The sequence below is a fragment of the Momordica charantia genome (assembly GCF_013281855.1).
Source record: "Momordica charantia cultivar OHB3-1 chromosome 8 unlocalized genomic scaffold, Mcharantia_2.0 BLBB01000008.1, whole genome shotgun sequence".
Taxonomy (NCBI): domain Eukaryota; kingdom Viridiplantae; phylum Streptophyta; class Magnoliopsida; order Cucurbitales; family Cucurbitaceae; genus Momordica; species Momordica charantia.
Window position 1 is genome coordinate 34,115,210 of NW_028275166.1, and position 25,229 is coordinate 34,140,438.

A 25,229-nucleotide genomic window follows, 5' to 3' on the forward strand; every position below is an offset into this window, starting at 1 on the left:
ATAATCTACCCGATTTTTTCTTCTTGTTGATTCTGATCGTGAGAAAAATAAACTAAACAAATAAATTACAAAGGTAAAGTAAAAATTGAACTTTTGCTAACAACGTATGTGCTACTAAAGTTCCTTTGAGGTTAATGTTACACCCATTTTAGACGATTCTAGACCCTATATAATTCTCATTCCTTACACGATTTGTTAAAATGTTGGTTACTTCAATGCAATCTCTTGCTTTAATACATTTTTGTAAATCTTTGATTCCATTAATGACCAATTGAAGTTGAACTTCATTCTCAAAATTAAAACATTAATATTAATATTGATAATTGTACCCTGAAAAGAACAAAAATGTACCCTAGTATAAAACTTTCCTATTAAAATATTTTCTTTATCTATGGTTGGTATTTTTAACTTGGAAATATTTGGGAAAACATCCAAATAGTCCCTATCGTTTGTTGATGACAATAATTGTCTTCTTGGATTCCTAAAAGTTGTTACTCTTTTTATCTGAGATATATTGGACGATGCAAGTTTAATGAAAAAATAGTAAATAAAAATACTTACAAATATACAGATTTAACCTTCCATCTCATAGAAAATTATATTATATTTACGAAAATTATGTATGTAATGACTTTTAAAAATATCTCATGAAAGGAAAAATAGTAAATAAAAATACTTACAAATATACAGATTTAACCTTCCATCTCATAGAAAATTATATTATATTTACGGAAATTATGTATGTAATGACTTTTAAAAATATCTCATGAAAGGAAAAATAGTAAATAAAAATACTTACAAATATACAGATTTAACCTTCCATCTCATAGAAAATTATATTATATTTACGGAAATTATGTATGTAATGACTTTTAAAAATATCTCATTAAACAAACCTTTCGTATATTTTATTATTTTAAATGATACAAAAAAAATTGGTTTGAATGTTTGCTTTCATGAGTATGGGGAACTTTATCTATTTTCTAAAGACATTGAATCATGATAAGTATTGGTCCTATTAAATATCTTGTCGCATAAATTTCAACATCGTACCTTGCCTTGTGTACCTTGATAATTGCTCATAGAGATAAAGCTTGAAATTGACGTATTCATAAAATAAGATATAAATACTTCAATGAATGAATCAACTAAAAGTTCATAGGTATTTTTATTGTTATGTTAAGATATTATCTTAAGAGTATCATTAATAAAGTCAACCACTTTTTCTAAACAATAGATACAATAAAAAAAAATGCTGATTAAGTCACGGATTGCACAAGAATGTATTAGTATATATTACACGTCTTTTTAGAGTAGTTCGTTCGAACATGACTAGATATTTATTACTATCATGAAGTTGAAAGTTTGGTTCTTCAATCTCTCCCCTAACTTTGTTTACTCATTGCTATTGAAGTGAAAAACTAATTAGTTGACTAGAAAAGAAATATATATTTGAAAAGTATTTGTTTATTGTGTTAGATATGTGATAGAAAATGATTTTTTTGAATTTTACTTAATCAATCGTAGAAATAAGATAGATGAGAAATTTGATTACATGAGTCGTAAAAGTAAGAGGAGAAACAGTTGTATTTTTTTTTTTAAATTAAATCAATCAAATCATCCTCGGAAAGAAGATTATAGTTTCACATACAAATAAATTATAATTTTTCTTATTGAAATTTTAAAAAAGTTTCTTTGTTCTTTTTTTTTGGAGAAAAAAGTCCTTTTCATCTACTCACTTTGGTCCATCAAATTAAAAAACGTTTTAACATTTTGAGAAATAAAAACCTGACTTTATTGATTATTTTGAACAACTTTTGAAACTTTAGGCTGTAGGAATTTAAATATTATTGTTTGAAATTGTACACAGATGACCAATTTCCACCACAGAATACAAATATATAAAACTGACAAAGAAATATTGATTTTTTCCCCACTGAAAAAACAATATATATTTTCTTTTTTTTGGTGTCTAATAATGTTCTTTTAAAAGTTTGTCTTACTTTCTCTTGGAATAATTGAAGAGCCAAGAGCGTGATATAATATTTTATAATTATGTGAATAGTCGGGATATAATATGATATTCAACGGTTAAAAATTTATTTAAAATTTAATAATAAAAATATGGTAGTTTTTAACATCAATTTTGAAAATAGAGTTAGTTTATACTTGGTGGGATGGGTCACAGTATAACCAATTAAAACAACTCTGTTTTTAAATTAGTTTGAAAAAATTCCAAATCAATACTAAAAGACAGTAATTTTGCTAAAAAGGGTCAAGCTAAAAAATGTCTATAACTAGCCATGAAAATTAACCAAAAAAAAAAAAAAAATTCAACGGGGATATTAACTTCACAAATTATTTTAGATTTGATAAACTAAAATTTTAAAGGTGTTTAAATACTCTTTTTATCTCTGTATTATGAGTCTATGCCTTCAATTCATCTTGATCGCGTGGGGGTTGTTGTTGAGTTAATTGTTTCTAGTTTTCAATTTTATTAAGAATTGAACAACTATTTATTTTACTTATTTTTAATTTGTTTATAGAAATATTTTCGAACTTCTATAGAAATTTTAAAATTAATAATAACAAGTTTATTGCCTTTTGTTTTTGTTTCCATTTCGTTCTAAAACATAAATAAAAATATTATTTAATCATTCTTGAATATATAGGGTTGAAGTCGTACACTTTTATTTTTCTTTATTAAAAAATAAGAAATAGAAACAAGAAACGACAACACTACCAAACGGGTTCAATTTTAGACATTTCACTTTTTGTTTTGGTTCATCTACTTTTAAAAAGAATAATTTAGTATTTATTTACAAAATTTTAACACAAATTTTACCTATGATAAAATCTATTAATAAAAATTTTTATATTTACGTTTCAAAAAATTTAGTGAGTGAAGTGACACACTAAAATATTGATAGAAATAAATAAGATAAGAATGAAAATTAAGGAACTAAAATGAGCTATTTTTAAAAATGAATGAATTAAAATAAATATTTTAAAAATACGGCAAAAAGTAATAATTTTTTGTTTCATAGAAGCCTACAGATAAAAATAAGACAAAGGTACGATGCTTTGTATGTATTTGACTACAAAATTTAATTATTTTTTTTTCTACAGAGGAATCTAATTGAAAAAATTTATATCAGTGGTAAAACTGAGAATTTGAAAAACATTAAGGACCAAATTAAAAATTTATTAAAAACGAATTTAATAAGACGAATCTTTATTTATTTATTTTTCTGAAGAAAATAAGACGAAATTAAGTTTAACTTATCAGAATATATAATTTAAAATTGACATTTTTGATCGTACGGCGGAGCATCGCCGCCAGGCTCATAGAGAATACAGAATCGTAGATGAAGGAGCATAAATTCTATTAATATATTTAAGAATGGCTCGAGCAATCCGATTTTGAGTTCGAAACTCCGAATGAACTTTTGTTGATTCATAGCTGAGAAAATATTGAGAGAAGATTATGGGAGCGAAGAAGATCTGCAATGGCTCCGGCGACGTGGAAGAAGCCGGCGACGGAGAACTCGCCGCCGAGACGTATCACACATCGTCTATTTCCGTCGACCTCTCTCTCCCTCTTCCCGCCATGACCCCTCGCATCATGTTCGTTCAATTTCCTCCTTGATTTTCCACGGATGAATTGTTTATGGCTTTTCTTTCGCCGTATCTTTCGTGAATTTCTGCTTTTTCTGTTACGTTTTCCGACGAACTTGAAGCAAGAAAACCGGAGTGCTTCGTGTTTCTACGAATTTGGATGATTACATCTCCTAGCTTCTCGGAGTTCGCGGAATGCGGCCACTGAAGCTAATTCTTTAAGCTTGTTTGGTTTCTTTTTTCGTTCTGTATCGTTTTTATTGATTTTATTGCAGCGAGCTCTGCAAAGATCTGTTCAAGGAGTGGTCGAGGCTGGACGATTCTCGCTTCTCTGTCCAAACCGTCTCTGGTGGAATCACTAATCTACGTGAGTGTTCGCTTACGATGTATTTCTTCGTTCGATTAGATTAAGGCAAGATTATGTTCGAGCTTGCTGGTTCTTGATTTCTTCGTTGCTTGCGGTGTAATGTTATGTAACAGGAATTTGTTTTTCTAACTTCCGCAGTGCTCAAGGTTACGGTGAAAGAGGAAAGTGGTAGTGACGTTTCCGTCACCGTCAGACTATATGGACCTAACACGGATTATGTAATTAATCGTGACAGGGAACTGCTGGTGAGTTGCTACGCGTTTTGATCGAATATCAAAATATCCGTTGGTTGTGTATTCCAAGTGTTAGGTTCTAGTTCGTGTTCGTTACGTTGTTTTTTCTTCTTTGTTTTACTCTTATCCTCTCTATCTTGGCGGGCATGGGGTTTCATTTTCCAGCAGAATCAGCATTCATGATCTTACCGGGCAATCTGTAAATCGAAAGTCAGCCGTTTAGGTCCTATTGCTTAGGTATCTGTAAGGCTGATAAGCTACTGGAGTCTGAATACATAGTTCTAGTACTTGGCAGTTTTATGTTGATCTCTATTCACTTCTATTATTATGTTCAAATCATTTTACAAAATAGTTAAGTTAAAAATTTTATGCTGGAAAATGTTCTTATTATCCTATATTTGCGCCCCCTTCATGTTTACATGATAATCAAGAACTATAACTTTGACATATAATAAATCTTTGTCGATGCAGAATTCAGATATGAATATTTTACAATTTTTGACCATTATCATCTTAGTATTAATCCAACTTCTTTAACCATACAATATTGGTAGTTTATTTATTAGTTTTTTTTGTGAACTCATCTAATCAATAAAATTGTTGTTGGTATTCTGGGTCGGATAAATATACAGCTGTTAAGGTAGACAGTATTCTATTGATTTGTTTTATGTGTGTATACAAGTAGTGAAGAGCTGTTCTCTGTAATTGGTTCACATTTATTAAGGAAAATGTCAGTTGTTTTTCTGTATGTACTCGAGTCTATCTGCTTTGCAAGGGAGATCCTGTTTCTTGGCGCAGAGAGGGCTAGGCTAATTGCTTGGTGAGGGATCTTGTGACTTTCACTTAGAGGGTGTAGGCGTTGCGGCTAAATCCCTTAAAATCTTTATCTTCTTTATCTGTTATTCCATTTCCTTGTCTTTGGTTCCAGTTTGATTTCTTAAACCATGCATTTTTGTTTTTATATCTTGAATTTAATTGTCCAAAAGGTGCTACTAATTGTTAATTTTCACTTTGCTTTCCCTCCCTTGTAGTGAGTGATGTTTGCTTATATCATGTTATTCACTCTGTAATGTCTTTAAATCTTGCATTAGGCAATCAAATATCTTTCAGCGGCAGGATTTGGTGCCAAGCTTCTTGGAGTTTTTAGTAATGGCATGGTGCAGTCATTTATTAATGCACGTACGCTAGAGCCAGCGGGTAAGAAAGCATTTAGAAACTTTCTGATTTAGATATTATCTAGCGACAATCCAATCCTAACTTTCAGTATTGAAGATTGTTGCATTGTGTCATGCTTCATTCTAGTAGTGGTCTCATTGAAAGCTTTGTAGTTCCGATCAATGGAGACAGAATTTAATAATATCCACGACTTAAATAGTCAGGCCTGGTTTTGAAATTTGTTTTTAATGTATAGCTGCTGTATATTGGCTGGGATTTGACCATTTCACTTGAGGTTCTTAAAACTTTTTCATTATTAATAATTCAAATGGCCGCCCTTGGGTGGGGTTCAAGGTCATTATTTGTAGTTTAGAGTGTGAGAGCCTGTCTTATGAAATGAGGGAGTTCATCAGACTTGAAGGTAATTTTGACTGGAGGATACTCTATCATGCATTAATTGAAATTTAAATGAAAATTGATTTGTTTTGGAGGTCGATTAGAGAAGACCAATTGGTTTAGTTCAATATCACATGAACCTAACTGACCTGTACCCTGATTCAGTGTGGGCAATCAATTTTTTTGGGAGTTCTTTTACCCCTTGAGTTGCCCATATTTTTTACCATCAATAGACTTTCTTGTGTGTTTATCATGAAAGCAATTTCCCTTTCAATTTCTTATGTTCTCGTATATATCAAGCACATATCTTACAAACCCTATAATAACAAATATTACGTTAACAGTTTGCCTGGTCTTGCAGATTTCAAAAATGAAAAGATAGCTGGAGAAATTGCCAAACAGCTCAACAAATTCCACCAAGTAAATGTTCGAGGACCTAAAGAACCTCAGTTATGGAACGACATTTTCAAATTTTACGAAAAAGGTTATTTTTGTTGACCAAGAACAAGCTTCTTTGGTTCGGAGGACTCCTCATGCAGTTTAGCATTCTACTTTCATTTGATCTGGTTTTCACGTTGCTCATTCTTGACTTTCAGCCTCTGCACTTCAATTTGATGATACTGGGAAACAAAGCATATACGACACAATTTCATTTAAGGAAATTCATAATGAAATACTTGAAATTAAGGTAGTTTCTTCCTTAGCTATTTATTTTTTTATGCTCTGTATACTAGCCTTTGAAGTTTTGATTTATTTTTGAGTGACCATCTGCTGTAGTCATACACAAAGACAATCCTGTTTACTGATGCAACTTGCCATAATCAAACAGGAACTAACTGGTCTCCTTAATGCCCCCGAAGTGTTTGCTCACAATGACCTGCTTTCTGGGAACATAATGCTGAATGAAACTGAAGGTAACCCACTGTAATAACATATTCCACTTGCGTTGTTTTTCCATTTCTTTATGATATGAATTACGAGGATGCCTACTTCTAGATTGCAATTATTAAGGATGTTAGGTTCTTTATGAATAGTAAGAAATGGTGTTGAGGTGCGAGTGGGACTGGATGCTGATTGGTTCTTTGATTTGCAGTAATCCTTAAGCAACATCAACTAAATAAAATATCTTCTAATTCCCAAATAGTTAAAGCAACATTAACATGCCTTTTGACTGTTGAGAATGAACACCTTAGGAGCTGTTGGAGTAGTTATGTTGGTAGTATCCGTGGTACAGCATGCATTAGGACTTCATCGTCATCTGGTTAGCTATTTACTTTTCTTACTAGGTTGAGAGAGTATTTGTTCATGTTGACGAAGGATTGGTTGTGAGATTTAGTTGCAATAAGATGCTCATCCTATTGACTTCATTGCTTATCTTACAAACATCCAGGACGACTCTACTTCATTGATTTTGAGTACGGGTCATACAATTACAGAGGCTATGACATCGGTAATCACTTCAATGAATATGCAGGCTATAACTGTGACTACAGCCAGTAGGTTCTAAATCTTCTTTTCATCTTTAAATTCTCTTTCTACAATGTCGGAACAATGCAGTTTGACTACAATTTATCAATTCTTGAGCAGGTACCCATCCAAGATGGAACAGTATCATTTCTTCAGACATTATTTACAACCTGAAAAACCAGATGAGGTGCGTTGACAGAAATACACATCTAATTTCCTCAGCATCAGACACTATAGGATTAGGATTTTACGCATCATGCTTTCAGCTTAGTTGTTGCCACAAATATTCTTCTCTGTCCTTCTCAGTGCATTGTAAAACTAGAGGCTCACTATGCTTGCTTATATTGAGCTGGTACTCTGCACTAGGCTGCATAAAGCTTGATAATCTTATAACTATGATTATGATATTTCTAACATACATGGAATGGAAACACACCAGCAACAGAAAAGTCGTTAGCACTAACATCTATCTGCATTATCTGTACTCTTTTTAAGTAACAATTTTCAATAGTAATCAGAATTACCGTGTTTTCCTGAAAGGTATCCGAAAAAGATCTCGAAACTCTCTACGTAGAGTCAAACACATTCATGCTAGCTTCTCACTTGTATTGGGCTTTATGGGCGCTGATACAGGTACCTTACTCCCATTCCCAGCAACCATGAACTATGTGACCAAACTTTTTAATCATTTTACTCTTCTTTATAGGCGAGGATGTCTCCGATCACTTTTGATTACATTGGCTATTTCTTTCTGCGTTATGGCGAATATAAAAAGCAGAAAGAAAATGTTTGCTCTTTGGCAAGATCTTTCCTTGCACGATCAGGATTGGGATCTCGACCTGCATAGAAGATGCAATTTTCGGCCTGGGGGCGGTGGTGGTGGCAGTGTAGGATGAGCAATCAGATTGTATTCCATAAGCACATAGGCAAGTTCTTTACAGGTTCTGTTTTATCTCTATTGTAAGTATTCTTTTTGTAATCTGATACTCGTCATAAACTTCAAAGAAACTAAAGAAAATAATAGTGAACTTTGTTTCGTTGTCTGTTTGTTTTCAGGTCTTTAGTCATAATATAATGGATTTGAAATGACCTTTTTTAATATTATTATTCAAAATAAAAATATATGAAACCAAACGTGATTTCAAATCTTATTTTTGCTTCAATTTTCGTTTCACTTCAAATTTGGTTGTTAATTTGAATCTCTTCACATTTTAGCATAGAATGAATATAGTATGGATGTTGGATGAAGTGAAACCATCGTGTTTGATTGGGTCCCAATTAGTAAATAAAATGTCAATTTTTGTACTAAAACAGTAATGAATTGCAATGATAAGGTTTAAATGTTTAGCTTTAAGGCCACAAGACTCCTACAAATCTGGCCAGCCATTGAATATCACACCTTTGAAAAACCCTAAAATTCAAAAAATAAATCTGAGTTTTGTTCTAGATCCCGGCCACTGATAGAGTCAGCTCAAGATTTATTTTCAAAATTGAGTTTTTTTTTTTCCTTTCTCAATTCTATTGTATGCAGTATTTCTTATGATGTTTGTCTCCTGGTTCTATTTGATCCATTTTTTCCACTTGCAATATATCTCATTTTTACAAGGAAAAAAAACCCTAAAATTAATGTCGTGGATGAGGACTAAGCCACCTCTAAATCCATCCATTCATTCACACTCTCTAAAAGACATAGGAGACCCACAACTTTCATATCCTTTTAACTCTCGAACACATTCTTAAAGCATAATCATGCATTTCTATGTGGATCTTCCTTTAAATTTCAATTTTAATATCCATAGAGAACTGTCATTTCAATCAATTAATACAGAACTATCATAATTCATTCGAGTTTTGGTGAAGTTTCAAATCATCTCCCATAACGACAATTCCACCTTCGAAATTATTGTGGTTTGAAATAAGTTTATTTAAACTTTGGATGTATAATAAGAGAGTGGAAATTTGTCAAATGCAACTTCAGTTGTATATTATTTGGACTCAAGTGCTTCTCTTTGCTTTTTCACTATCGTCTTTGCTTTGATCCCCACCAAATTGAGACATGATCCGTGTTTAGAAATTTCATTTTTTTACCTTCTTTCATTCTCTCTAATCAAAAACTTTTTCAATCAAGAAATGATTGTTACATGCGTAGGTTTAAATTTTATTTTAGTCCCAAAATAATCATATTTATTCTATGTTTGTTATTAAATTTCAAACACGTTGTATAATCTTTGAGCTTTGTATAAAAAACTACACAGGTTCTTATTATTTTCAATATTAGTTTTAAATTATTTAATAGATATTTAATATAGACACGTATTTTGTTCATTTATCTAGTGAATATATGTTTACATAGACAAATATTTGAAGTCACATGTAGTAGGTCAGATGTTGCGTCTCAAAATAGAATATATCTACGGTAAATAATTAAATAAAAACAAATAGCAAGGATTGAAATAAATTTTTGAACTAAAATAGAATATTTGAATATTTAGTTATTAAAATAGAATAAATACAAAATTTTGGGTGAAAAAATAGGTTTAAACCACTAATATGTCCAAAGCTACATCACCCATATACATTGGGCCCATGTAAATGGAGAAGATTGTTCAATATTCTCTTTGTTTTATGGGTCATATACACTCCACTTCATAAAAATTGGAGGCATGTCAATTTTTTTTGGTCATTGTCAAATTCTCTTTATCTTATGTTATTATATAATATGATTTTATTTTTAATGGGAATGTGATAGCTAGCTGTCTTGGCAAGTATGGTCTCCCTCTATATGTGTGCAAAAAATGTTTGGGATTGGAAGAGACTAAAAGGCTAATTTATTGAGAGAGAGAGATATGAATTAAAGCATTATTTATTGGGATGAGTACATTCATAGCCTATTTAGATATCATAATTACATAAAATGATTAGATATCATAATTACATAAAAAGATTGAATGTATAAAATTTGCACTTTTGTTATCAAACAACCCAATTTAAGATGGTACCCATCACCCAATTTACTGGTATACCATTGAGGTTACCATTTAAATCCCTTAAATTTTGCCTAATTAAGACTTTCCAAAAGTAAAAAATACCAAATACCAAATCCCAAATCCCAAAATACTAATCAAATTCCCAAAATCTTCCATAATTGAAAAAATTTGAAAACCCCTCCTCCGATTTTTCTTCTTCCTCTCTTGTTCGAAGACTGCTTCGTTTCAGCCGTCTACGCTCCTCCGTTCCGGCCGTCTACGCTCCTTCGTCTTCTACCATCTGTGTTCCTTCATCTCCGGCCGTCTGCGCTCCTTCTCTCCGACTTTTGTTCTTCGTCTCCGACCGTCTGCTTTCCTCCATCTCCGGCTTCGTCAACGTTCTTCGTCTCCGGTCGTCGTCTCCATTATTCTTCATCGTCGGAGTAGTTCTATATTCTTCCTCTCTCGTTCGATTTTCGTCCGCTCCTTCGTCTCCATCCGCCGTCTGCGCTCCTTCGTCTCCATTCGCCGTCTGCGCTCCTTCGTCTTCGTTCGTCGTCTCCTTCATCTCGCCGATTGGAAAATAGTTTTGTCTCACCATGATATATTTTTCATTCCAATATATCCTCCAAGTTTTTTTATTTCAGATTTGAACAATGTTGAAAACTCATTGTTTTTTTTTTACTGTTAAACCCCTTCCATACACATATATATTCCATGGTTTTTTTTCAATTTATGATTTTGTATAGTTTAACACTATTTTTGTACGCACCTAGATTTCAGTAGTGCAAAATGTAGGTGTGAACTAGTGTATATCTAGGGATACATCTTATAGTGAGTTTGATTTCATCGCTTTGTCATCAGTATATATAGGGATATATGAGATATATCTTATAGTGTATACATTTAGTTCCATAATATTTATAGAAATACAAATCATTGACATTGATATCTAATTATTCTCTATAAAGTTTGAATAATACATAGTTTGTAAGTTATAAAACAATATTAATAGGTATATAAATTATATTAACCGTATCCATAATAATATTTGAATTCAAAAGTCTTCATGGTATATACATAATGTTAATTACATCGTGTGAATAATAGTAGATTTCAAAAGTACAAGTAGAATATATGTTATAACTGTATATTGTATATATGGGAATATATGAGAATATATAGTATATGAGAATATATTGACTGAAGCAACATATATTGTAAATATTAGAATATATTGTATATGTGGTATATATCTTATACATAATTCTAGCTATTTTATTTACCTAGGAGACCATCATGGATTTGTGAAAGGAAACCCCTAAAAGGAAACCCCTAAAATTGATAGTGTGGTTGGCTCCAATGTAATTTAATCAAACAATTTCAAACTGGAGTGGTCAATTGTGTGGGAACTTCACACGGAAAAAATCATATGAAAAAATATTGTTGGATCAAAATTGGATATTTTTTTAATTAATAATAATGGTAAATTATAGGAAAAATCTTTTTTGGAGGAGTGAATTAAGGGATTAGTGTTGAAAATTTATATGGGGTCCACAATAATTAAAGGAATATGATTACAATTATGCAATTAAATATTTTAAATTTCAAAATAATAAAAAAAACTATAATAAAAGTGTATATAATAAATAAGGATAAAATCGGCATTTAAAAAAATCCTACATGGAGAAATCTAAAACTGTAAAATTGGAAAACTTTAGACATTTATGTAAATAAGTTTCTAAAATAGACATCCGAAGATATTATCTCTTATTTATTCATCAATGACATGCATACCCTACTTTTTTACAATTAAGTGTTGAAATAATATGGCTTTATTGTTTTCTAATATTATATAAAGACTATAATATAAGCTACAAATAGATTCACTATGAAGTATTACCTATATTTTTACATAATAAAGTAACTTGATAATGAAAATGATAATCATATGCACTTTAATATGTTACTTCTTAACAATAAAATAAGTAAGTTGAGCATTAATGATTTTTTAAATGAGAATAACATTAGATAACTCACATGGATATACAAGTATTAAAAGTTGAGTCACCGACGAAAAATGAACTTTTCTTGTAAGTATTTGGTTTTGCTTTGAAAAAAAAAATAAAAGAAGAAATATTAGTTACTAATCAATAAAAATATAACAAATAGTAAAATTAAACACCACTAATTTATAAAGAGTTGTTTTAGTTATATTAATAACTATAATTATTAGATATAATTATTCAATGTTTTAATTATAGCCCTTCATAATTATTAGATATTGTTCAGCAAATTACTCAATAATATTTAGATATTGAATCCAAAAACAGAATATGACAAATTATCATTTTTTTCTTTTTTGGTACCATAAATGTGGAGGTAGGTGTTTGAACTTTTAACTAAGAATAACCAGGAACAAGATGTCTTAACTGTTGAGCTATGTTTAACTATTAAATTTTCAAACTAATATGAACAAACTTCAATGGTAAAGGCTTCCACTCATTAAAACTTTTACTACATATTATAGATAAAAAGAAACAAACTCGGATTTTTTATGAGTGAAATTATAAGAAATTGAGTCCACAGTCCAGATACCGCTTTTGCACATATAAATTACTTGAAATGCATCATTAATAACATGCCTTTCAACAAGTATCAAAAACCTATAATTGAGTAGAATTCATGAATAATTGAGAATAGTAACTTATATCCTTAATAAACATTTTAAAAAGTAGCTATACATCTAAAATCTCTAATTTTTTTTTCCTCATCTCCTAAAATTATCTATAAACTGTTATTTTAGCATGCTACTCTACAAGAAAGGTAACCTAGCAACATATCAATTGTTGTTTCAAAAAAAGAAAAAAGCAACATATCAATTGTCTCCTCATTAATTATTGATAACCCACTTAATTGAAAAACCCACCAATTATTTGGCCTCAAACTCCACACCCTATTTGCGAAATAATTTTCCACAAAATGACATAAAGAAATATTGTACATTAATTAATTATTATTATTGATTTCACTTTTCTTCCGTAAGGGAAAAAAAAAAGATTTCACTTTTTTTTAGTTTTTGTTGATAAACAAGAGGTGGAGCACATGCTAGAGCCTAGCTTCACGGCGGCGTTTGGCATAGGATTATTTAAAAAAAAATAATAACAATAAGGAACCTATTCCACTTTTAGGTTCATACTTTATGTATTATAAAATGTACTTTTCAAGCTATTATTGGCTGAAAAGCTTAGGATTTATTTAAAATAAAATATTGGTGAACAGTAATTATTTTTTTTTTACAAAAGAAACCTTGCTAGTTTATATTTTGTTGCATTATTTTTACACTTTATAGGAAAATGTCAAACAGATAAATTTGGATCCTTTTTTTTCCCTCAAGTGGTTACTAGTTAATGGTAATTTTAGGTGTATAAAAACAGACCGAGAGCAAGAAACAAATTTCTCCAAAGATTTCCAAGAACTAAAAAAAAAAAAGCTTTTTTCAGAATGATATTCCTCCCCATATTCCTTAAATACTTTAATAAAAAGAAAAAGGACAAACCAGAAAAAAAATGAATGTCATCACATATTCAATATATAATAACCAAATCATATACACACACACACACACACACATATTGATTGAAAAAACATGTTTTTGGTCTTCACAACATCCTACGGTCTCCAGACTCTCCACAACTGTGATTTTGTGAAGCATTTTTTTTTTCTTTTCCTTTGGACAAATAAATCAACCTACCATATAGTTTAAGGGAAGCTTACCCTACAAATAAGCTGTGAAGGGGTGGGTGTCCTTTCTGTTAGGCTGTCTTGGAGCAGTTCCACAGTAGGACAAATATGCCCCAGACTACCAATAACATTGGCCCACCTCAGAATTTCTCTTTTTTTCCAATAAAAAAGGCATTATTTTTTTGCTAACAAAGAACAAAATATATCAAATCTTTCACAAGCATTGACAAGCAATTTATTATCCTTGATCGAAGGCAATAACACATGGTTTGCCTCTTTAGATTATTCTCAAATCAACCACTTCCCTAATCAGTTATGTTCTAATGGGGCTTTCTTGGGTTCTCATATTTCCAAACACCTCCCTTTGGCTTGGCTCATCTTCCTCTTTATATAGCTGAACCAACCATATTCTCCATGAGATCATATAATGGCTACCCTAAACAAGCAAATAAAAGGATTCAAATCCTTCTACAAGTCCCGTGATGGAGCTCGCGATACAGCGGCATTCGATCCTGCTCCGTTGGACAGAGTACCTGTTTATAAGTATAACTGGCTGGGTAGGAAATCTAAGAAAGCAACTGATCAGCATGGCGGTCGGAGAGGAATGGAGGGAGGAGGCGGTGGCGGGGACGGTGGCGAGGGAATGGGGGGGAGAAAGCTGCTGGTTGTTGAGGGTAGGAAGTCAGTTTCCCATGTGGAAACAAACTTGGCATCAGTGGCTGCATTTCTTCAAGTGAAGGTATTGGTATCAGACATGCCTGAAATGATGCAGCTTCAAGCTTTTAGGTCTGCAAGGAGAAGTTATGACAGCTTGGAGAAGTTCAGCTCAAAACACATGGCTCACAGTATTAAAAAGGTATTCTTCTATATTAGCAAGTTTTGTGGTCTCTCAGTGAGATTTTTCGTTTTTGGTCCTTCGAATCATTTCTCTTTTCTCTTTGGCCTCACTGTAGTATACAGGAGATTTTAGGAACAAATCATTAATGGGGTTTCACAAAATGAAAAGCTTTGGTCAAATTCTCACTTTTGCTACAGTGTTTTTCTGTTTTTCTTTTTTGGGTATTGGGAATCTCATATTGATCTGGTTTGAGGAAATGCTCAAAAGGAAAGCAGAACAGAAGGCCCCTTGTTTGTTACTTTCTTCCTCCCTTTTTGGTCATATTCAGAAAGAAGAAATCAATGGGAAATGAAAATCATAACATTTCTAATTCTCTGGGGTCCATTTGAATTCTTCAAATACTTAGTCTGCATCACATCATCCCCAACGATCTTTCTTTCTGTGGTCCATGTTTCTGATCAATCAGACAGTTGTTCAAACACTAAATCTGGCAATGCATTATATTATCTAAAATTTTCAGACAGCATTCAACTGGGCATTGAGTCAAGGATCCGACAACCCATGTGATTAGATTAGTAACACATAGTGATTAGCACATATTTTAAGCTAATAATCTAATATTTCAGTCAAATGGAACCCTTCCCTTTCCTAATCCTAACAAACCATGTGCATCACTTGACTGATGACTGTTGTTAATTTCCTAATCGTCTTAAGAGAACTCACTAATTACTAAATTAGTATGACTAAGATTGGTTATGAAATGAGGCTGAGGTGGATTGCAAGATTTTGAGATCGAGATTGGTAGAGAGAGATGAAGTTTGCAAGATGGATTGGAAGAAATAAGTTTGTTGTGAGAAGAAACGTGGTTGCTAGATGGATTGCAATAGAGAGTTTTAAAGTAGTCCATTTGTTAAGGAAAAAAGAGAGGGTAATGACGTAATTTGTATATCACAAAAAGGGAAAAAAATTACTCTGTAGTAAGGATGGATAAAAAAATCTATGCTACCTCATTTTTCTAAACTATTCTCTCCTGAAAAACCCAAAATAAAAAACTTTGATACACCCCACTTTTTTTATATATTAATTTATACTAATTAAATTGGGCCTAATGCAGGAGTTTGATAAAGTTCATGGGCCGGCCTGGCATTGTATTGTGGGCTCAAGTTTTGGGTCATTTGTGACCCACTCAACAGGTTGCTTCCTTTATTTTTCAATGGAGAAACTATATATTTTGTTGTTTAGAACGAAGATTCAGAAAGCTACTGAATGAGTTCACAGAATGAACCTATGTAAAGATCAATATACAGAAGTTATTTTGTTCTTGTTGTTGCTCTTCTTCCCTGCCCCCACCCCTATTTCTATAATTTTATTTATCCAGAAATTTGTACATGATGCACAAATTTCTCCTCTATTTATTGTAATTCAAAATAAAAGTTGGGAAAATGAAGGAATGCTGTTGGATGAAGATCTATTCAATTTTTCAACTACAATAGTACAAAGAACGGTTTTTTGTTCTTCGCCATCTCTTTTCTTTTTCTTTGGTAAGTATGGTAAGATGCAATTCCACTAATCAATAGACCTATGCATATCATAACCAACTTCGAAAAGATAAAGAGAAATTTCATTTGTTGAATTTTTTCACTTGGATGATTGAAACCTAGATCCAAAAGTCCTTACCTCAAAACTACATCTTTTCAATCTATAAGTAAAAAAGGGGAACCTTGCAAGCCATACGACCAAAGGATTTTGCCATTAGGATATTTTTTATTTTAATCATAGGATACGGCGTCATTCCACTAATTCACTAGAATCATGTATTTATCATTAGTCTCAAGAGACATATTAATGGACTTTATTTATTAAGTTATTTACTCGAAGTACCTAACACAATAACTAGGAGCCATTGCACCCCAAAGTCTTCAACCTACAGGGTTGGCCCTAGGGGATCTTAAAATGAAAAACAATCAACACTTCCTATGAGCACGAGGAGGAACCAAGGACTTTGAGAACACTCGTCCATCACCGATAAGTGAAAGGGTAAAGAATGCAAAGGTGATTGATGTATCCTTAGGCTTCTTGAACGTGAGGCTTCTTCTCTAGTTTGGACATTGCCATAGGTTTTGACGCTTTGTCCTTGCCAAATAGAAGCTATGATATCATAGCTTCTTGAATGTATGATCATAGTTTATAAGGGAGCTAGAAAAACATTCTAAAAGAAAGAGCCCAAATGGTGTAATCTACACGCTTTGATATCCATTTTGACTAGTGACTTGATCTTATGTTGGTAGAAACTTGTCAATAATGGATTCAGGGCTGATCTTCTCCGTAAATGACTAAGAAAGTTGGGGATAGCCCGATATCCTGAAAGGATCATAAAATGCTAGACACTCAAACTCAATGACGAATCCATGATGAGCGTAGGCTCATTATACTTTACCTAATTATTGGCATCATCTTCTGGTAAGCCCTTAGCCTTGTCCCACTTTCCCTTGCTTTTTCTGATTGCACTTTCTAGTCATTGAATGAGTGAGCCAACTTCGTTCGCTAGTGACTAAGTGAGCTTCATCCTGCATGTTTCATTAAATTGGTGGTTTAGGTCCCTTAAAATGAGCTGGTCTAGAATTAGATTGGTTTAGGTGGCCCACTTTCCACGAAAAATCCCTAGTTTCTTTGCTTTGATCTCAGCGTTGGTCCTTACCCCTCTACAAGTAGAAATTCGTATGGAGAATCTCAGATCCCTAAAACAAGTTCACCTTAAACTCCGACACTATACAACTTTTTCCCCTCTGATGCTTCCTGAACCTATTTTGCTTTATTGCCAACATGATCAAAGTTTAGTTTCATGAAGAATAACTCCATTCTTTTCTTCTACGAGAATATTAAAGAACTATCCTACCTTCCAACCTAAGAGAAATCATAGCCTAACGAAAAACCAGTTATTGGTCAATGGTAGCTGACCCTGGGTTTCCAGAAAATATTGAAGGCGCGCACTTTTCATCTCATACACACTTATCACTTGCATTGGCAAGCCTTCTCAAAAACAAAGGGTAAATAAATTAGAAAAAAGTGTTCTCTTGAGCAAAATGAGACCCCAATTTCATCCCTCTTGAATAAAAAGGAATTTTAAGGAATACTTACTGCATGCTAGGAAAAATCCTGCGGCCCATGATGTGGTCCGATAGCAAATTGACCCACCGTAGGTTTGAGATATTACCTTCAGACTTCAATTTTCTTTCGATAAAAAAGTAGTCAGATGTCCATTTGTTATAGGACCACAACCTGGATTGTAATTCCTGTACCTGTTAACGGGTGTTGAGATCTTAAAAGTGATTGTTTCCCAATCTTAACTGATAAAGGTTGTGCTAAGTACAAGACTAAATATTTCATAGGTGCTAAAATTTTTTTTCTTAAATACTAATTTTGGGAAATAGGATAAAAGCAAAAAATTTACCTATACATTTAAATAAAATTATATACATTTTTATAACCCTAATGTTAAAGGATAGGCACATAATTGGTGAAATTCATTGTGAGAAAATGTACCTCTTAAGACGGCATGGATCTGATCCCATTGCCCATAGGATAACATAGTAATAGGACATAAATGAAAGGATCCTGCTGTTTTCCTCCCAATGCGTCATCATCAAATGCCTACTTTCATATCTACCTAACCTATCTCGGAGCGACATCAGAATTTACAACTACGTTTTGAAAGCAGCAGCTAAGTCAAGGTTGCTTTAAGAATTGGAGAAGTTTCTAATTAATTGATACAATCAAGATCATATAAATCAAATTTAAACACGTCTTCAATTGAAAATTGTTAAATGTACAAGATACGAACCACTTGTGGAGAAGCAGTTGTACTATTATTTCCCTAGGAATTAGAGAAGACGCCGACCCATTTATCCAGAGGCAGTGCTCATAGCCACGGCTGATATGCTATTTTACTCAGACTTCATGACATGGAACAAACAGCTAGAGCTACGTGTTATACATTTCAAGAAAAAGAAAAAAAAGCCAACATAAACTGGCCTTCACAAGATTAATTTATCTAATGCCATTACCTTATAAATTATTTTGATTTGAAATTTTGGTCAAATCTACCTACGCTTCAGAAAATACTTCCTCACATAAAGTTTAAACGTCGACAGCTCAAAATTTTGTGCCAATCTTCTCAAAATTTGTAAACCATTTCCTCAGTATATCCAAGTTCCTTAAGTATGCCAGAAAGCTGCATGAAAGCAGGAAATTAGATGTGCATTAATATTTAATAACAGTTGGTAAATCAATTAAAGTTAATGAAAAGACAGAAAAATCCCAACTATATTAACATACCTCTCCCTGTGAGTAATCTTTAGCCTTCTCCCCAGATATGTGTTTCATCATCCCTGGTGGACCGCATACCTGAACACATAATTTCTTATCATTTTAACCAAACAATACAGAGTTATAGACTCCTAGTGTAGAAGTTAACTAGACTAAGTACCAATCCACTTGCATCTATCCACGTGAATATATATGTAGATTCAACAACATATTGGGTGAAGGAAGGGCTCAAATGCCTCATCTTCCTATGCATGAAAGAAATATGAAGCTAGCACCATTAAGAATTAAGAAAATGATGAAATGCAGTTAGTAGATATTCCCCAATATCATTGCCCCTATTTCAAGGCAGATGAACCATACTGTTTGTGCTATCATTATGGAACTACATGACATAGTTCGGTTGTCATAATGAGGAACTCAAAGGCGGACAAAAATTTTGGCTAGAATAGGACCTACATATATGCCCCTAGCTCCACAGGCTCAACTTGATATACGGTGCACATAGGTCTAGATGAAATGAAGGATTAGCCGCTATGCCTTGAAGGTACCATATTTAGAGGACCCAGTAGACATGCAACAGCATGCTTCAGTATATTATTATGATGATGGGAACCATAGAAGGAAGAGGGAACACAAAGATCACTAGAACTATTTTTTTATTTTCCTTCCCACACAGGGAAATGACTGGTAGGCTAGTTTTTGCTGATCATATATCCATGAGGTAGACAAGAACTGCAAAGATTTTCAAGTACTGATGAATTACACAACAATAAACACTTACGAGGATTTGTGTGTCATTCCCAGGGGCTGGTAAGCCTTTGACGGCCATATCCTTTGATATGTATCCCTGCCCACCCTTCCAGTTCTTTGATGGATTATCAACCGTGTAAAATATCTACATTTATTACCATAGAGTGCATCACTATTACTAAGAGGCAGGAAAAAAAAATTGATACAAGCATGCAAAAGAAGGGGAAATAATTAAATCATTTTTCATGGTAAATGTGTAAAGCATCAGGATATATTTTCAGTTCTGTTTCACAGTATTAACTTCAATTGAAATATGAAAAACAAAGATCTAATCTTATAATACTAGATGCACCATGATGCAACAGCCTATACAAATATTTACTAATAAGATATTTCCATTTTTTAGAATAATTTGTTGTCCTTTATATACCTAATATGAGCATCAACACAAACATAAATTTTATCATGTTGTCCAACTTTTCAATACTTCTTTTTGTTTGTTGTTTTAGTTTTAGTTTTTTAGTACATACAGAAAACCCGAAAAAAAAAGAAATTAGAGGAGATGTGCATCCTTGGTGACAGCACCATTGACTCACGTGAGTAGTCCTCTAACCAGATTTATGAATATCTATTTCTCTGAGCATGTCGAAACTTTAGTTTTTTCTCATATTCTATTTCATTCATTTCTTTGCAGCACGTCAAAATTTCAATAATGTGCTTGTTTAACACATCTCACATGTCATAGAGTGCACTTCACATAGACACACTACTCAAACTGATTCTTAATATGTCATCATTCATCACACAATCATTTTTTGATGGAAATCACAGTCATTTGATAGAACATCCGAGTTCTAAAAATTACAGCAACTTTTCAAGTCTGTAACAGATGATAATACCTTCAAATTTGGGTGGCTAGCAGCAAGTAAGTCAAGTTTCTGTTTAAGCAAAATGTCATCAGGAGACACATTCCCATAAAGCAGTGAGACCTGTAAGCATTTAAGGATATGTTAAGCAACCATGAAAAAATTATAGCTAAGTTGAAGGTAAATAGAACGTAGAAACACCAATGGGTGTCTATTTTCAAAATTTTCTGAGTTCATACATTAAAGTGTTATAAGAAAATGTTGTTTTACTGCCCATAGGAAATGCTTGGAATGTATACTACAACAGTTTCAATTTTCCAGGGGGTCTGAATTTTCAGCTAGGAGAATGTAATACATATGCTTTGTGATCATATCTTCAAATAAAAAACTAAAGTTCTATGGATGAATGTGCTCAAAGGTGTGGCATGGTGTACATGACTTCGAAAGAAACAATTGGAATTCTAATGGAAAGAAAAACAGTGGATGAAATGGCTGACAGCTAAGTTTCAGTTCACTTCATACTCTTCCCTATCAAATGCATTCTACAATTATTCTTCTTTTGTAATTGATTCCAATTGGGTGCATTTTTGTAAGCTCCAAATAGGGGAAACAATAGGTTTTCTGATGTAATGTTTTGCTCAATCAATGAAAAGTGTGTTACTAGTTCAAAGAAAAAATAATAAGTGATTGAACAAAGAAATAATCTTGTCTATCATGCAGTCAACTGCATAAAATCTCCTCAAAGTGCAAGTACAGGAACCTTGAATTTCGACTATACTGGTCAGTCTTGAATTGTTCCATAAACCTTGCAAGAAAAGATTATTGCGCACCTGGGTATTGTCATCTGGATTTTTTAGAATAGCATCAATGACCTGAAGCATTGGAGTAATTCCTGTGCCACCAGCAATCTGCATGAGCAGAAAACAGAAGTTAGAGAATATAACTTACAGTTGATCACATATATTTTTTTTAATTTTTTGTTGATCATAGTATTTAGTTTCTATAATTTCAATTAGGCTGCATTTGAGTTCACAAATAGATCCTGTGCATAAAAATAAAATAGAAATGAATTATTCTCATTCCAAAAGAAGTTACATGACTTGCTTGTCGATAAAAAATATATATATATATATATAAAATCTGGGAATAACACTGGCAATCCAGAAATGATAATATGGGAAGCAGCACAGTTATAAGTTTACTTATATTTCACAAGAACTCTGAGAAAACATGATAATCTCATCTTACCATGCCAATGTGTTTCTTCATATTTGGAGAGTATCTGATTTTTTCAATGGGGCTGCACAGCAATAAAGGCGAAAAAGTATGACATATATGGTATACAATTCATGATATGATTATGAAGGTAAGAAGGAATACAAAATAATAATAAGAAGAAAATACCCTTTCACTTCAACTACATCCCCGGGTTTCAAGCTAGCAAAATGCTGACTCATTTTTCCTTGAGGATATACCTGCAAAATTCATGCAGGAAAGCCACGGCCTAAGTACAATACACCACACTTCATAAAGAAATTTTCAAAAGGATTAGTAGATATCCAATTGAGGAGATATAGGCAATAGCATGAAGAATAATATACCTTAATTAGTAGATCAAAGTATCCCTTTGCATCTGAATCTGATATAGGTGTATACCTGGACAAAAAATGATTAAATAAAAAAGAAAAAAATATATACGGTGCATTTCATTATGTACATCAATAGATCTAATTGAGTCTCATCTTGATGTTTAAAAAAAAAATTTGCTGATAAAATCATTTCATGGATATCAAGAAACATAAGTAGAGGTTGATAGTGAACAGGAAGATGGCATCAATAGCTGAATATGAAAAAGATTCGAACTGGGAATGTAGTTTGTCCGTACAACATAGAATGGTCAGAAAACCCCAACTTCCCAAGGACTTGGCCTTAGGTATTTTGAATCCATAATCACTTGTCTGAATTCTAAAGCCTTTATCACTATGCAAAACCATTGAAAACTCAAACTTACTGATATACCAAATTTTCATTAATAAAATACAGATAAAATTATAATCAAGCATGCCAATATTTGAACAAGAAGACTTACGGGCGCACAACATATTTTATTTTCCCCTCAGCATCTTGCCCACTTGGAGCTCTGTGGTTACAACAATGCACCGGGATGAATAACCAAGAAATAACTTAGCAAAAATGACCATATTTCAGGAAAAGAAAAATGTACCTTATATGGTCTAATTGGAAAATCAGAGTGGAGGACAGAAGGAAATAGAGAAATATACCTTGTAAGGAGGCATGAAGCGGTATCTAGCCCCAATTTTTTAGTAGGATCAAATGAAAATCTGGCCCAAATTGTGTATTAGAAAATATTGCAAATATAAATGTTCACCAAAAAGTAACTATTTTTTAATTAGTTGCACAAGTGTATACATGACTTGGGTGAGGTTATATTAAATTGGAGAGTAGAAAGAAGAAAACAACTGAGGGCAAACAAAAACAAAATTCTAGTTTAAAGAAATGTAATTAGACTAGCAGTTCCGACCATTATTCCGAGGGAAAAAGCCTAAGCAGTAGTATCAGTAATTGTTTTCTGCTATAACTCCACAACAATTTCATACTCTGAAATCTCAAATTAAAGATATGTCTCGATACTATATAGTATTATAAAGGCAGTTATAAATAGACCACACTAAGTTAACGGCAAATTAAACTGACACAAAGCAAATAGATACTTCATTATCTTACTGAAATACCACAAAACGGGCACCCTAGATTTCGTACCTGAATAACTGAGTATCATGAGTAACCCGGGCAGTGTCTTGCAGCTTGAATTCGATCCACTTGTTTGCATTGAGAGCTGGAAATGCCCAAAACCATTTTTCATAATTTATAAAATGTAAGAAACAATATGCAAATTAAATAAAAGTCGTTCTCAATTCTCAGCGTGTTATAAAGTATAATAATAAAATAAATTTTCTGCTTCATATGACTTCAGAGAGTTATAGTAAAACTCGGTATCCAAATTAAAAAGTTCATTCGGGCCAGATTTTCTTTAACTTTTATCACAAAATTGTATAGAAGGAGCGAATAACACAGACTGACCAACTTTTGGGCTTCCTTCTTCATTGCTTTGATCTAGATGAACCTGTAAATAAAATTTGCCAGTAGAAGGTTAAGCTCCAAGGAGACGCTTCGATCCAAACGTCCATTAAATTTCGGTACTCATAAGAAAGAAAACACAGCAATATCCGTATTATACGAACAACCGATAACGAAACTAATCGTACTGAGTATTATAATCGCGATCACGATGACAACTCAATCAATCATAATAAGTTCAAATAATGGAAATAAAGAATAATGTAAACAATTCAATGTAAGCGCCTTCGCGAATGATTGTCAAAACCATTATGAGCAGCGCACAGAATTGGAGACAGGATAACTCCATTCTGTACAGCTCAGAAGAAAAGAAAACAATAAATTCCAGCTGAATTACCAAATCTGGAGACGAAACGTAATACAGATACGAGATTCCACCAGAAACTGCAGCGATCGCTCCAATGGGGAATCTGAACTTAGAGGACTGGAACTTTGACTGGCCTCCACATGCATTGTAGTGTAGAGCTGGAGCAGCCTTAGCAAGTCTTCTGAAGAACGTAGCCATGATCGCCGGAGAGAGGAAAGACAACGAAATGTGAACAGAAATCAGAATTCAGAAACACAGCAGCAGTAGCAGCGGCACATCAACCCCTTCGTTTCTCCAGTTTGCTTGGAATATGGAAAATGGAAATTGTGGGGCCCGCTTCTGAAGTTGGGCCTAGGCCCACATATGCAGCAGAGCTGGTTTCTGGATCCTGCTTGAGCCCATCTCAAATTGGACTGTTTGGGCCTGTAGCCTTTTAGACCCAATTATTCGCTGGGCTGCCTGATGCCCTTAACAGATGAAACAAAAGGAGAAATTTCCGTAAGTGCCCTTGGCTGCTATACTCTTTCATTGACAAAACTACCCTTGATTTATGAAAATTTTCACATTTGTCCCCTTTTGACAAATATTATTAAATAAAAAAAAGTTGCTAGTTTTCTTTTTTTTTTTTTTTTTTTAATATATGAACAGCTCATTATCATTGAAAGTTCAAAATTTTCAATATTCTGATAATACCATTGTTGGAACATGGAAAGAAAATTACATTGGTCAATTTTGAAACAAATAATTAAATACATATTGCGGTATTAAGTATTGTAAGCTATGGAAATAAAAGGTATATGTGATAATTTGAAAATAATGTAGGAATTTCTTTTCATAAATTCTCTTTTATTTTATTTTATTTATTACCAAAACCATCCCAACTTAAACATAGTTCAACTTTTAAAAAATTATTTTTTTCTCTTTTGAAATAAGATGAAGATTTGAACATTTAATCTTTATAATAAAATATATAATACCTCAACCAAGTATAATTTTAGTGAGCTAAAATTTATTTATATTCTTAGTTTTTTTAACAG

General features: G+C 32.7%; 3 protein-coding genes across 3 annotated transcripts; 2 read left to right on the forward strand and 1 right to left on the reverse strand.

The window, feature by feature from the left end:
- The first annotated feature begins 3,360 nt into the window (after positions 1 to 3,360).
- On the forward strand, positions 3,361 to 8,279 carry EMB1187 (Protein kinase superfamily protein). The gene is made up of 11 exons (XM_022287545.2): positions 3,361 to 3,627; positions 3,894 to 3,985; positions 4,124 to 4,230; positions 5,310 to 5,415; positions 6,131 to 6,253; positions 6,366 to 6,457; positions 6,599 to 6,683; positions 7,160 to 7,265; positions 7,357 to 7,423; positions 7,777 to 7,869; positions 7,943 to 8,279. Exons 1-11 carry the CDS (start codon positions 3,488 to 3,490, stop codon positions 8,081 to 8,083), a joined length of 1,152 nt encoding a protein of 383 aa, XP_022143237.1. The 5' UTR covers positions 3,361 to 3,487; the 3' UTR covers positions 8,084 to 8,279.
- Positions 8,280 to 13,800: 5,521 nt separating this feature from the next.
- On the forward strand, positions 13,801 to 16,249 carry LOC111013113 (uncharacterized). Its single transcript, XM_022287488.2, has 2 exons — positions 13,801 to 14,802; positions 15,899 to 16,249. Exons 1-2 carry the CDS (start codon positions 14,374 to 14,376, stop codon positions 16,052 to 16,054), a joined length of 585 nt encoding a protein of 194 aa, XP_022143180.1. The 5' UTR covers positions 13,801 to 14,373; the 3' UTR covers positions 16,055 to 16,249.
- A 2,319-nt stretch (positions 16,250 to 18,568) lies between these two features.
- On the reverse strand, positions 18,569 to 24,483 carry LOC111013149 (FAD/NAD(P)-binding oxidoreductase). Its single transcript, XM_022287542.2, has 13 exons — positions 24,223 to 24,483; positions 23,829 to 23,871; positions 23,508 to 23,583; positions 23,009 to 23,068; positions 22,816 to 22,866; positions 22,328 to 22,382; positions 22,131 to 22,201; positions 21,975 to 22,026; positions 21,557 to 21,634; positions 20,760 to 20,849; positions 19,892 to 20,005; positions 19,120 to 19,188; positions 18,569 to 19,015 (listed from the first exon to the last, which is right to left on the reverse strand). Exons 1-13 carry the CDS (start codon positions 24,388 to 24,390, stop codon positions 18,959 to 18,961), a joined length of 984 nt encoding a protein of 327 aa, XP_022143234.1. The 5' UTR covers positions 24,391 to 24,483; the 3' UTR covers positions 18,569 to 18,958.
- Positions 24,484 to 25,229: the final 746 nt, after the last annotated feature.